At 38.9% G+C, this 15,539-nt stretch overlaps 1 protein-coding gene across 1 annotated transcript in view; it reads right to left on the bottom strand.

Annotated features, from left to right (window-relative positions):
* Neurl4 (neuralized E3 ubiquitin protein ligase 4) overlaps positions 1 to 15,539 on the bottom strand; it is a 426,720-nt gene that overhangs the window by 46,848 nt on the left and 364,333 nt on the right. The window contains exons 21-22 of the mRNA XM_067148903.2: positions 5,265 to 5,444; positions 3,397 to 3,967 (exon numbers count right to left, since the gene is read on the bottom strand). Of these exons, the coding sequence (XP_067005004.1) occupies positions 3,397 to 3,967; positions 5,265 to 5,444 (751 nt within the window). The remainder of the gene's footprint in view (positions 1 to 3,396; positions 3,968 to 5,264; positions 5,445 to 15,539) is intronic.

The following is a 15,539-nucleotide window of genomic DNA, read 5'->3' as shown; positions in this document are numbered from 1 at the left end:
CTTCAGCCTGTATCCAACCTTTAGGTCAAGGTTTGGGACCTTTTTAACCAATATAAACATACCAATATATACAAACATTGATGAACTCTTAAGACAGGTAACATAATACAGTTAAGTTTTTTGGTCCTAATCTATCTAATTTGAAAAATGTCCAAATCTAAAATGGATCTTCTTTTTTGGTAAAGAGGATTACATACCGGAGTTTATGTGACCCCTTTATCATATCATATTCTTGACATACCGTGTCTGTTGACAGGATGTGCCGTCAACAGTAAGTGGAGATTTGAACTGATTGTTGATTGTAGGTTGGTCAAGACTGAAAATATAAATTTAAATTAAATGTGTTTTAACTTGGCAGTTCTATTCTGGTTAACTTAAAATGTTCAAAAATAAAATGAAATGGATCTTCTTTTTTATCATAAGTCTTGAGAAAGGATGATATTAAAACTAGGGCTTATTTGACCCATGATTTTCATTTTCATGTTCTTGATGTAACTAATATTTAAATGTGTTGTCATGCACAAGTGGAGATTTAAAAAACCGATTGTTATAGGTAGACTGGTCAAGAACGTTATTGTGAATGAAACTGTTAGCGTCTTGACTTTGGGTCTCATGTAACGTCAAGGAATTGACACGAGTACAATATTAATCTGTTTCTTAGTTTTAGGCTGCTGCTTAATTGAGAAGGAACATCCTAGACACTTGATACAGTCTTGTATGAATATTGTTCCCGTTGATGTGTTGCTTGGTCTTTGGGAGGGATCTTAAGAATATCTGTAATGAAGTAGAAAAGTAATATTGAATTAAAAATTTAGAGCACGCGTTGTGATAAAATGTATTAAATTAACACCTCTTAACTGTAAAATGACTTACTTGTTCAATTCATACTAGATGGACCTGTCTGTTCCGGCAGCGCCTGTCTTATCAACATTTCTACTCCTGGTGTTGTACTGGTGCGGTAATGGAGGGGCGGGGTATGGAGGGAGACTGGGGGTAGGCTGGTCTATGGACGTATGTGCTATTGCTGGAGGGGAGTTTCTAGAAGCGATATGGGCGGGTTTAACTTTTGGCATGGTGGATGAAGCATTTGAGTGTGGAGATTTAAAAAATTGAGGGATTTTGTTTTGATTTGAATTCATGATATTAATTAATCTAGGTGTTAATTCACACAAAGGATTTTTAATTTCATTAAAATCATTGAGATTTTTATTTTTATTGTAGGTTTGGTCTAAAAAGATGTGTAGATTTTCCAGTTCATTCATTAATTTCCCTTTACCTATGCTTCTAATGATAGTAAGATCTTTCTCTATGGATATAGAATACACCCTTACCTTACCTTACAATTTTAGAAATAAGTTAAATAGTAGCAAATTAGAAAACACAAGTGATCTAATGGACATCACAAGGATTCTAAGGATGACCCAGCAGGATGTAAAAAAAACTACTTCAGAATTGAAGATTCCCTTATTGCAGTGAGCTAGCCCCAATCTACCAAGACAGGCAACAAGAAAATTAAGATGGGTAATTTTACAAGTAATATGTTAGGTTTGCCTGCCCTTAAAACAAAGCGTGATAGCGCTGAAAAGTGCTATTTCGATTAATTATATTATTGGCGATGCAAGACTGCCCCACCAAATTTCTGCAAATGAAAAGGTTAAGTTAAGACATGTCAAAGAAAATAAAACTTATATTATCCCGTAACTTAGGCCCGAACTGCCCCTTCGGAGTGAGAGTTCGGAACAGACACGTCCACGTTCTCAGAGGATCAAGATGAGAAATGACTACGCTAGCTTGGCGTCTCAGAATATGAAGACAACCCCACCCAAATGCACGCGTCCCCTTTTGGAATAAGGGAAGCAACCAACCAATCATGTGCAGAATTTGACTGGAGCAGCCTAAGCACATTCTTACCATAAGGGTGGAATGTTCTGACATATTCTGACAATTGCCAGAACACTATGACACTTGCCAGATCCCAGAGTTCTTTCTGGTGTCATTCCCATGTTCTCTGATGTTTTCCACAACATCAGAAACAGTTCTTCCATAAGGTGCCCAAACAGTCCCTCATTAAATCTTGCTGTGTAGTACAAAAACTCAGTTTTCTTTATTACAATAATAATAATAATAATAATAATAATAATAATAATAATAATAATAATAATGATGATGATGATGATGATGAACTGCAGAACAATGATTCCCTCCCTTTTCACACACAACCCCAAATATAATTTTATATGCACACAATGATGATGATGATGATGATGCTTGTTGTTTAAAAGGGCCTAACATCGAGGTCATCGGCCCCTAACGGTACAAAATGACAAAAAAATCGTCATGAAGAAGGAATGGATGCACATGAACCAAAAACAAAAACCAACAAAAAATGAGCAAACAAAGGAGTGGATCCAGCTCAAAAAAGATCATAGATAATTCATTACTGACCAAGGGCCCACTCATGAAGCACAATCCTGAATCGAGGATGCCTGATGTCTAAAGGGATCCAAAATCCATGTCTAAGGCCCCTCAGAATGGTAAATGTCGCGAGTAAAGTAGAATCATGGTATTTCTCAAGCTGCGGTACTAATCAAAGGTACCTAGCGTAAACTCACGGTGTTCCAAACATTAAGGTACTACTCACAAGTATTGTACATCGTAAAGGTAACACAGACCTATGGTGGTTCTCACAAAATGGCGCCACTCATAGCCAACGTAAACCGATGAGGTTCCTCACCTAGGTGTACTATTCATGGGCACTGGAATTCCCGTGGTTTTCCTCACATAGTGGGTACTAATCACTGGCAACGCAGACCTACGGTGTCGCTTGTATAGTGGTACAACTCACAGGCTACGCCCAGACGCGTGGTGTCGCTCACACGGGTACAACTCACAGGCAACGCCCAGACCTGTGGTGTTGTACACACGGGCACGACTCACGGGTACTGGAAAACCACACTGAACCCCACTCGAGTGCTACGAATCACAAAAATATGGAGTACCTAACAGAGTGGTACTACTCGCAAGTAAAAGTGACCGATGGTGTTCCGCGCGTGATAGTACTAATCAAAAGTAGTTTCATGGTTCTAATCCAAGCATCCCTTGGTCGCCCCTTTTAGTCACCTCTCACAACAGGCAGGGGATACCGTGGGTGTATTCGTCTGCCTCCCCTACCCACGGGGGGTGTGAGTTTGGTCCTGCGTAGCAGGTTCGTGGATGCACACAATGAACTGGTACAATATTCCATATATAAGTCTATAAAAAGAGATGCAATACTCAATGCGTGCTATATGCCAACTGTGCAGTAGAAGGAACCAAAAGAAAAAGTTTTTAAATATTAATTATTACTAATATTTTGTAAAGACCATTAATAAAATAATAAGAATTTTGAACATTCACCTGGTAAACCAAGAATATTTCTAAATCTGGAACATGCGTTCTGATATTCACAATTTTTGCTCAATGCTGTTTGTGGTGTAGAGCATGGTGTTACAGGAGGTGCCCCACATGACACTTGGCATGGTGTAGAAGCAGGTGTTGGTAGAGAGGTAGGGATTTGTGGAACACCTGAACTTATATTTGATCCAACTTCCACCATTGAGTTCGAAACTGTATTAGAGTCTCCACTAGTAATTGAAACTGGAAGATGAGATATTGTCAAAGACTGCGAACTCTGTGAAGCTTTGAGCTGACCGTTAGCAACATCGTTGGCTGTTGGGTTTGTTGAGGTTGCCACAACTGTGATAGCTAAAGGTGGAGGACTTTGTGGAAAATCTGTAGACAAGCTTGCATCACCAGAGTTCATAGAGGACAGTTTCTCTTTTTCATCACATTCAAGGTCCGCCTTTTCACTAAGGGATTCATGTTCTGCCAATGAAGGCAATATCTGTCCAGAAGACGAATCCATTAATGTACCCTGACCTGCAGGAATCTGTAAATTTGCTTCCTCAGACGAACGAATAATTGTTACCTGAAACAGAAAGTGAAAGATATTAATTCATATTCAAAATGTCTTCACAAAAGAGAGAGAGAGCATGAGTAGCATGATAAAGATCCACTAAAGGTCCGCATTCCCCGCTTACGGTCCATCAAAGGTAGATGTGTAGTTTTTAGTTAAGTCCTAATGAGCGTGACCTATCCGACCGCTTGGCACTCGACAGTCTGAGCAAACACATCACATTTGATCTGACTGACTCACATTTGCAGTCACTATGACATTCTTCACGAATATGGACTGGGAGTCCAAAGACAGGGTGAAAACAAAACTTGAGAGGAAGCAATATGAATTACTAAATTAAGAAAGGATGAAAGCAAAGTGTCGGGAGTACATCTTATGGGTAACAATTGTGAATAGTCAACATTCAGGATGCATGCCATGTAAATGTTGTGCTTCCTTATTGACGTTTGCATCTACTACCTCACATATGATAACAAACATGTGTAAAGTGTGAATACAGTACATCCTTCAAATACAGTATCACACGATATAAAACAAAACATTACACAAAAGATAGCGTTATATTGTTTTTATTCTTTGACTGATGAAGGGAATGTACTATGTTTCTGAAACATGTATGAATACATAGTTTCAATTATTTCAATTATAAGAAGTGTATTGACTGTTGTATACAAAAGCAAACACTTGTACAAATACAAACTTAATTTTATTGGTTCACCAGTTTACAAGTATTCATTCACTTTAAATTGCACTGAAACTAGAGTTGTTCTCACTGGTGACTATGAAAATTAATTCTGTACAATATTTACAATGATACTTATCAGTGGGAATGACTGTTGTCAGTACCTGAGTGTGCCTTAAGTCACAGTAATATTCTTGCTGCCAGAATACAAATATTAAGGGAAGGCCTATCTTAAAGCTCATGAAATAAAGTCCTTCTGTACAATAAAATATGTAACAAGTATGCTGAGGCAATGAAGAATACAGTGAGAGGAAAGGGAATGACTGATTGCGCCTGCACAGGTGTCCAGACCACATTTTTAAACAGGGGATACCCTACGTGGCTGGCGTACGGCAATGCTTCGCAGCTCATTCTGCATGTCAATTTATATTGTAACTTGGTGTGAAGTCATTATCCAGCGCTGCATTCTGGCGTATTGACTGCAGACGTAGGTGCGTAGCATGGAGTTCAATACAGGCACCACAACATTGACAAGGTGGGCCAAACAGTACTATTATAAATAGTTTTTATTTTAACATGATCAAAATATACAACTCTTAGAATAACCAACATAATAAAATCACTAACCTCTTCGCACTGGCCATAAAGGTCTATCACAGCATAACATTCTGGAGGGATTTCACACGCAGCCACTCCTTGGTCAACACCATTTACATACAAATGTAACTGATTTTTACTGTCAATCAGGATACCAACCAAGTGACAGGTCTGTAGACTGTCAAGATTGGGACCATATCGACCTTTAACCTGAAAAATCAAGAACATTACAGGATTTAAAATTTTATCATAAAGATAAAAATTAACTCTCAGATGTGATATGCTGGTCAATTAATGCAGACACCTTATTTCATTTAAAAATAGCTGGTACAACAATAAGGAGTCAGAGGGCATTGGACTGGGTTCATCTTGCTAAAACATGACTTTGCTCTACTTAGGTGGTAGTGGTTATTGTTTTAAGCAACAAAACATTTAATGCTCTCCAGAACATTCACAAAAGGAAGGAAGAATACGACACACTGTAACAAACACTGATATGGTAAGTTTTTTGAAGAAACACAGGAAAGTTAAAAAAGATGTACTGTACCGGTAACGGCGGTACAAAACTAAGTCCCCGTAATGGAAATTTAAAAACTTACGCATTACGCTCCAGACCAGCAGCGAAAGACTGACTGAACAGCGAGCAACAGCTGTGTGCGTGTGACGTAGAGCGGGTGACGTCACAGCATGCCTCACCACAACACAGAGCCTAGACTGGTGTGGAATGTTCCTCGAGATTCTATGGATAATAACTCTCCCCATAATAATAATTAGACAAATTTAACCATATCATCGTGCAGCCAGATCCTTTATCTACGTTCCTGCAAAGTTTCACGTAAATCCGACATGAGACAACGAAGTTATGGAACGAGATGGGAAGACACGGATCGGATATAAATACAGTACTGTTTCGCTTAGCAGAGCAGTGTGTGACCAGCGTGTGTATGTGCACACATGGCAGTAGAATTCGTGCAGTCGGTTCGCGAGGACCGCGATATAGCGTGAAGCGGCCGCCATACTTCGAGTCCGTGGACTTTAACTCAATCGCGACGAGTATGAACTTGCACAAGTTTCTTTCAACTGTGAGTGATAAACTTCTGCTCCAACGGGGCGTGATATAAATTGTGCTTCATCTGAACATCAGCAAGTGACTGTTTATTATACACGAGTGTCTAAGACTTGTGGATATTTTTCAAGTACTCATAATTTAAAGTTTAATGTTGTGGACAGGATTTGGAACAGTTTGCTCCTTACAAAGTACTGAATACTTCAAGTTAACGAGACTGTGCTTTAATTCAGAATTACTCGAATTGCAAGCATGACTACGTCACTAATTTACCATTTCATGAACTGTGTAAATATTTGTAGGTAATGAACTGTAGACTGCGTGTGTGAACTGTGCATTTCAATTCTACTAAGAACTGTACATTTCAATTCTACGAACATTCAGCTGTGCGTTTTGATTCTATGAACAGTCAAACCGAGGACTATTGATGCATGATTAATTTCGTTTTATTTTTTTTATGTCATTACCAATGCGTGAACAAGTCTGAATTCATGAGTGAAACATCCTTATTTTTTTCAGTGCAATTGATTACATTGAATGGTGCTTCAAACTAACAACTAAGTCGTATGGCATAACTTCACATTATGCCAAGTGCCACAAACTTTAAGTGACTATTTTGATATTCGACGATAAGTTTTGAGTACACTTTCATTTTATGAATGTTAAACTTATATACTCATTCAAACTCACAGAGACAATGGTAAAAGAGGACACAGAACTGAACATCCCAGAATTCTACAATTGTCATGCCTATGCGATACAGTGTGTGAGAAGAGGAAGACCAGCGGGTGGTGTGCTATGCATCATCAAACCACAACTGGCCCCCTTCAAACTACTATTAAGAGAAGAAAACATGCTGGTTGTCAGGACAAGAATTGGAGTTATAGTAGCAGTCTACTTTAATCCAGATCACACCGCGACAGACATAATAGATAAACCAGGGATGGCCTTGGATCATAGTAGAAGTATGGATAAGATAATCATTGCGGGAGATCTGAATTGCGCAATAAATAGGCAAGATGGAAAATGCAAAGAAGTAATGGAATATCTAACAAATGAAGGCTTTACAATACACAACAGACAGGAGGATTGGACATACATAGGGCATAACGGAGCTAGCACAATAGACCTAATAATCACAAAGGGCTTTAGATCAAAACACCTTGCCACCACAGTGAAAAAAGAAGCAGCAGTCATCCGTAAACACATTCCAGTACAATTAAATATAGAAAACGGTAGAAGTAGCAAATTAGAAGAAAGACGAAATATAACATTTGGCAAGACCCTGGACATGGAAAAAATTAAAGGTAAAATGACAGAAAAAGATAAGGTTGAAAGAGCAATAAGAGCAGGAAATATTGATGAGGCCGCTACATGGCTGAAATCAACTATAATAAGTGGGGCCACCACACAAGATTCAAATAGGAAGGCGAGGCCATGGTTCGACAGAGAATGTTATGAACAAAGAAAACTGACACTGAAAACACTACATAAAACTAGAGAACAAATGGCAAGAGCAACAACCGAAGAATACCAACAAGAACGAAAGAAATACAAGGACCTAATAAAAAAGAAGAAAAAGCAACACCTGGAAAAAGAACATAAGAAAATGGTAGAGGAGGCAGAAGAAGACCCCTACCGAGCTTTGAGGCCAAAAGGGCAGAAAATACAGCCCAACATACCTATGGAAACATGGATAGATCATATAAGAATAGTAATTTGCTCAAAAGAAACAAGACCCATGATTAAGACACCTATGACTCCACAAGCTGATGAGATCTTCACCACGGATGAAACTGCGAAAGCGATACAGAAAATGAGGAATAACAGAGTACCAGGAGTAGATGGAATAAGAAGTGAACACTTAAAGCAGACAGCACAAGAATACTTACCGATATGGACCTCCCTTCTAAATAAATGTTTAGAATTAGGAAGTATACCAGACGAATGGAGAAAGTCAACAATCAAGCTATTATACAAGGGAAAAGGAGACACAGAGAACCCAAACGCGTATAGACGAATAGCGTTGGAATCTACATTACTGAAACTCCTAACAGGTATCCTCGCCAAAAGGCTGGCAGAGAAGCTAGAACCCCTTCTACCAGAGGAACAGTTTGGTTTTAGAAAGGGAAGGTCCACGACTCTGGCAGTAGAAAACCTGTTGGAACAAATAAAACAGATAGAAAGACCAAAAGGAAAACTATATGTGGTTTTTGTTGATTACTCAAAAGCCTTCGATACAGTCAACAGAAAGGTATTAATAGATAAACTGGAGGAACTAATTGGAAGAACGAGCACAACGACCCTGATATCGAATATACTGGCAGAAAACTACATACGGATAGATGATGGAATAGGCATATCTGACTGGCTGTCGCAGACGAACGGTGTCCTCCAAGGCGATCCACTCAGCCCTATCCTGTTTAATGTTCTCACGAACGATGTCACCAAAGGAATGGCAGGAACAAGCACATACGTATACGCTGATGACATGGCCATCGCAGCGACAGATATAGATAAACTGCAAGTATCGCTAAACACACTATGTGAATGGGCAGAGAGAAACGACATCCATATAAACGAAGAGAAGACGGAATTGGTAGTATTTAGGAAAGGAGGAAGACTCACTGAAGCAGAGAACATCAAATGCAATGGCAAACTACTCAAGAGGTCTAACAATTTTAAATATCTAGGTATCACAATTCAAACAACGGGAAAGAGTTTCAGTTTTCATATAAGATCTAGAGCAGTGGCGGCCACTAGGGCTATGAATGAAATCAGGAACATCACACAACTATCGATCAGCACAGCTATGGACTTGTTTAGGTTAAAGATACTACCTGTTCTGACGTATGGCCTAGAATTAGTGGCAGAATACCTCACGTACAAACAGCTGGAAGAATTGGAGCGAGTAAAGCCTAGATACCTGAAGAGAATTTTAGGAGTCCCGCAGAATGCAAGATCGAGGCTAGTGTATGAGCTTACCAGGGAGACTTTCTTAATAGAGGATCTGAGATGCGAGCTCATACTTCAAGCTAGTACCAGCTTCAAACAGCTTATACAAGATCTGCATGAGAAGAAAAACAACATACCAGAGGACTTCTATGCAACATCTGCTATGCAAGACAGGACCTGGATGGAAGCTAATCATGATATGCGACATGTGAAGACGAGATTGGCGATCCATGGTTTCCACCACAAGGTGTGCTGCAACAAATTATTTCACGAACCAAATGACGAATGTGTGTGTGAGTTGTGCTTGGAATTCTGTGATAGATACCATATTGTAAAATGCAGGAATAGACAGAAATCCATCGCAGCTTATAGCAAAGAAAAGTAATGTGTATGTAATGTAAATGTAATGTAATGGTATTCTGCACGGCATGTGTGCATTTTTCAATAATAAAATATACTCATTCAAGTTTAATGACCTTCTTTTTCATTTCAAATGATTGAGGATTTAACACGGGATAGATTTCTCCCGTGTGATAGACCTTCAAACATACATTCTCACGTGTCATGAACCTTGTTAAAACCAGTGATAAACCTTTCTCTCATCTGTGCAGAAGAAGTTTTTTTTTTTGCATTAACTCGCCCCAAGGCTTAACGGTGTTCATTCACGTTCGGTATTTACGTGGTCTGTCTCAACGCCTTTCATCAGCACCGTATGGATCTTCTAGTCGTTGAATGGATCTTCTAGAACTTCCATCGAGGTACAAATGGTGGTCCACTGGTATGGAAGGGAGAGGAGCTGCCAGAATCCAAGGACGTCGCCAGCCCTAGGACGGGGAATACTTCTACTATATCTGCTGTACAGAGGTGGCATGGTTTTGAACTTATTAATAAATTCAGAAAAAATTTTGAAAGATTTTTCTTCTAAACACACCCTCTCCCTCTGTATGCACTTCAACAAATTGGTACACGCCCTGCGTTTCTCGTGCTCACCGAAGTATCACATTTACTGTTACAGAGGAGAGGGTGGAGAAATTGGCGCCCCAGTCATGTTAGGCCCGATTTGGAGTGTAGTAGAACTAGAAATTAGCGCCCCAGCCATATTAGAAAATTATGAGTGCAGTAGAAATGAAATTGACACTTGGCGATTCTAGGCTCAATTTTGAAGTACAAGTAACAAATTTAGAAGTGCAGTGATAGACAAAGTAGCACTCAAATCGTGTGACTTAGCAACTTAATCCAGATACATTTCCAGTGCTTTGTGTGGAATAGCTATTAACATTCCAGTGAACTTTCTAACAAGATTTAACTTTTCTATTATAAGAAGTGCTATCAATGATGTGGGATAATATTTTTTTTTGTGTGTGTTAAATGTCTTGGAGATTTTTTTCTTTTTGAGAATGTTTAAATGACTTTGAACATGAACTTTTAACCACTGGGCAATAATGGTGATATCTGAATTCTTTTCAAGTGATTTATGATTTTCTTGTTGCTTTGTTTAAATACATTACCATCAAAATGGAAAATATTTTAGCTGCTATTGAAGCTCTTAAGATTAGCTTAAATGAACGTATTGCCGAATCGCATGCTCAAGTAGGTGCTGATTTACAAGCTCGTATTAACGAGGCCAATGCTGCAACTGCTCAATTAGGTACTACTTTAGAATCTCGTATTAATGAGATTAACACTCGTATTAATGAGGCCAATGCCGCAACTGCAGCCAACTTAGAAAGTCGTATCACACAAGTAACTAAAATTAATACCAAGTTTACCGAAGTTAATGCTAATTTGGAAAATAGGCTTACTAAAGCTGGTTCTGAGATTGAAAAACGATTCTCAGAAACTAATGCGAAGATTAATTCTAAGTTTACGGAAATAAAGGAACGCCTCACCCGTGACTTAGAAAGAGTAAAACAGGACCTTAAACTACAAATAGTTGAAGACTTAAAAGCTTCGTTTCCTACGTCACATCAATTGATTAAGGAAGTTGAAAGCTTAAAGGCAGAATTTAAATAATCTCATGGTCAGTTATCACAGGCACAAGCAAAAATAGCCTCTATTCAGGATAACATCCATGAATCTTTTAAGACTAACTTCCAGAAAATAAGTAATGAGGTTAATTTACTTAAAACAAAGCAGGAGGAAACAGACAAGCATGTAAAAACCCAATTAGATAGCGCACATACTCAAATCATTCGCATAGGCCGCGACGTAAATGAAGTGAAGCAGGACCTCGAAAAGGAAGTCCAAAGCGTGTCAAACTCCATCCGTGGACAAGTTAAGACTATCAAGGTCGAATTGCAAGGAAAAATAGAGACCATTGATAATAGGATATCTCAGGTGGAGAAGGAGGTGTCTACACACCAATGTCAAGGGTCTAGCGGAAATACTTCTAGAATTTCCACAGTTTTAAAATTATCAGACGATAAACCTGCAAAATTTTCCGGAAAGGAAGAGTACACAGCGAAAGAATTCCCTCTCAACATTGAAGAGTACTTTCAAGAGAATAAAGTACAATCCGATCATCAATTGAGGATAGCGTCTAGATTATTGGAAGGGAAAGCATTAAATTGGTACACAGCATTTAAATAGTTGGAGATGTGTGGGATCTGGTAAATGCAGCACGGGTGAAGTTTAAGAAAGCGGAGATTGTTATTAGTGGAATACTGTGTAGGAGGGATACGGACTGGAGGGTGATTGGGGATTTAAATGAGACTATGCAGTGGGTATGTGGGAAACTGGGAGTGAAATTTCTAGATCCTAATGGGTGGGTAGGAAATAGGGATCTGCGCTCGGATGGTCTTCATTTAAACCGCAGTGGTACGTATAAGTTAGGAAATTTGTTTGGAAGGGTGATAGGGAGGTACATTCAGGGAAACGGAATGGCCTAGGGAGCGGTGATAAGGGAACAGGGAACTGGAAATCAAGTAGGGAGGACATAAAATTGTTAGTGTTGAACTGTAGAAGTATTGTAAAGAAAGGAATAGAATTAAGTAATTTAATAGATATATATTTACCAGATATTGTAATAGGAGTTGAATCATGGCTGAGAAATGATATAATGGATGCAGAAATTTTCTCACGGCACTGGAGTGTGTATCGTAGAGATAGGATAGGAAAGGTGGGAGGGGGAGTTTTCATTCTGGTGAAAGAAAAATTTGTAAGCTACGAAAAAGTTAAAGATGAGACACATGAAATTCTAGGTGTAAGGCTCATTTCTAAAGATAATAGGCAACTTGATATATTTGGAGTGTACAGATCAGGAAAGGGTAGCACTGATGCGGATTCGGAATTATTTGATAGGATAGTCAGCTATGTGGGAAACGACATGGAAAGAAATGTGATTGTAGCGGGAGATCTGAATTTGCCAGATGTCAATTGGGAAGGAAATGCGAACGACAGGAAGCATGACCAACAAATGGCAAATAAGTTAATATGGGAAGGACAGCTGATTCAGAAAGTGATGGAACCAACCAGAGGGAAAAATATCCTGGATGTCGTGCTGATAAAACCAGAGGAGCTCTATAGGGAAACTGAAGTAATAGATGGTATTAGTGATCATGAAGCTGTTTTTGTGGTAGTTAAAAATAAATGTGATAGAAAGGAAGGTCTTAAAAGTAGGACTGTTAGGCAGTACCATATGGCTGACAAAGCAGGTATGAGGCAGTTTCTAAAAAGTAACTATGATCGGTGGAAAACGGTAAATAAAAATGTAAACAGACTCTGGGGTGGGTTTAAAGAAATTGTTGAGGAATGCGAAAACAGGTTTGTACCTTTAAGGGTGGTAAGGAATGGTAAAGACCCACCTTATTATAATAAAGAAATAAAGAGACTAAGAAGGAGGTGCAGACTGGAAAGAAATAGAGTTAGAAATGGCCGTGGAAGTAAGGAGAAATTGAAGGAACTTAATAGAAAATTGAATCTAGCAAAGAAGGCAGCTAAGGATAACATGATGGCAAGCATAATTGGCAGTCATACAAATTTTAGTGAAAAATGGAAGGGTATGTATAGGTATTTTAAGGCAGAAACAGGTTCCAAGAAGGACATTCCAGGAATAATTAATGAACAAGGGAAGTGTGTATGTGAGGATCTCCAAAAGGCAGAAGTATTCAGTCAGCAGTATGTAAAGATTGTTGGTTACAAGGATAATGTTGAGATAGAGGAAGAGACTAAGGCCAAAGAAGTAATAAAATTTACATATGATAACAATGACATTTACAATAAGATACAAAAGTTGAAAACTAGAAAAGCGGCTGGAATTGATCAGATTTCTGGGGATATACTAAAGACAATGGGTTGGGATATAGTACCATATCTGAAGTACTTATTTGATTATTGTTTGGCCGAAGGAGCTATACCAGACGAATGGAGAGTTGCTATAGTAGCCCCTGTGTATAAAGGAAAGGGTGATAGACATAAAGCTGAAAATTACAGGCCAGTAAGTTTGACATGCATTGTATGTAAGCTTTGGGAAGGCATTCTTTCTGATTATATTAGACATGTTTGTGAAACTAATAACTGGTTCGATAGAAGGCAATTCGGTTTTAGGAAAGGTTATTCCACTGAAGCTCAACTTGTAGGATTCCAGCAAGATATAGCAGATATCTTGGATTCTGGAGGTCAAATGGACTGTATCGCGATTGACCTGTCTAAAGCATTTGATAGGGTGGATCATGGGAGACTACTGGCAAAAATGAGTGCAATTGGACTAGACAAAAGAGTGACTGAATGGCTTGCTATATTTCTAGAAAATAGATCTCAGAGAGTTAGAGTAGGTGAAGCTTTGTCTGACCCTGTTATAGTTGAGAGGGGAGTTCCACAGGGCAGTGTTATCGGACCTTTATGTTTTCTTATATATATAAATGATATGAGTAAAGGAGTGGAATCAGAGGTAAGGCTTTTTGTGGATGATGTTATTCTCTATAGAGTGATAAATAAGTTACAAGATTGTGAGCAACTGCAACGTGACCTCGAAAATATTGTGAGATGGACAGCAGGCAATGGTATGTTGATAAACGGGGCTAAAAGTCAGGTTGTGAGTTTCACAAATAGGAAAAGTCCTCTCAGTTTTAATTACTGCATTGATGGGGTGAAAGTTCCTTTTGGGGATCATTGTAAGCATCTAGGTGTTAATATAAGGAAAGATCTTCACTGGGGTAATCACATAAATAGGATTGTAAATAAAGGGTACCGATCTCTGCACATGGTTATGAGGGTGTTTCGGGGTTGTAGTAAGGATGTAAAGGAGAGTGCATATAAGTCTCTGGTAAGACCCCAACTAGAGTATGGTTCCAGTGTATGGGACCCTCACCAGGATTACCTGATTCAAGAACTGGAAAAAATCCAAAGAAAAGCAGCTCGATTTGTTCTGGGTGATTTCCGGCAAAAGAGTAGCGTTACAAAAATGTTGCAATGTTTGGGTTGGGAAGAATTGAGAGAAAGAAGAAGAGCTGCTCGACTAAGTGGTATGTTCCGAGCTGTCAGCGGAGAGATGGCGTGGAATGACATTAGTAGACGAATAGGTTTGAATGGCGTCTATAAAAGTAGGAAAGATCACAATATGAAGATAAAGTTGGAATTCAAGAGGACAAACTGGGGCAAATATTCATTTATAGGAAGGGGAGTTAGGGATTGGAATAACTTACCAAGGGAGATGTTCAATAAATTTCCAATTTCTTTGAAATCATTTCGGAAAAGGCTAGGAAAGCAACAGATAGGGAATCTGCCACCTGGGCGACTGCCCTAAATGCAGATCAGTATTGATTGATTGATTGAATTTAACATTAAACCTCTGATGAGTTCAAGGAGGCCTTGTTGAAGAGGTTTTGGAATTCAGAAATCCAACATTTGATTAAGCTACAGTTGTACTCTAGAAGATATAACACAGCGATTAATTCCTCGCGATATCCTGACTTTCTCATTTCTCAATTAAAGAAGATGCAATTCTTTGATCCTCCTTTGCCAGAACAGGAGTTAATACAGGTAGTAACTTTACAGTTTCCAGCGCACGTACAAGAAATTCTTGTGGCAGCCAATGTTCAAGACCTAGAACAACTTGATGATTTATTAAGGAAACTTGACACTGCCCATACACAAAATCCGCCCAGGGTTACTAAGACGAAAGAGGTTGCAACCAACCATGTCAAAGTTAACAACCCGCCGAAATCGAATCCCGAACCCCGTGAGGAAGTAGAACCACGGAGAGATTCGTTATCTCATTTCTGGCGATTTAGGAGACGTCCATACGGGCAAAGTACGCCTTACAGACGTAATCAAACGTGGAATAA

Source organism: Anabrus simplex, chromosome 6, assembly GCF_040414725.1.
Source record: "Anabrus simplex isolate iqAnaSimp1 chromosome 6, ASM4041472v1, whole genome shotgun sequence".
Classification (NCBI taxonomy): Eukaryota; Metazoa; Arthropoda; class Insecta; order Orthoptera; family Tettigoniidae; genus Anabrus; species Anabrus simplex.
Note: the sequence above shows the minus strand (reverse complement) of the source record. Positions and strands in the feature narration are given on the sequence as shown.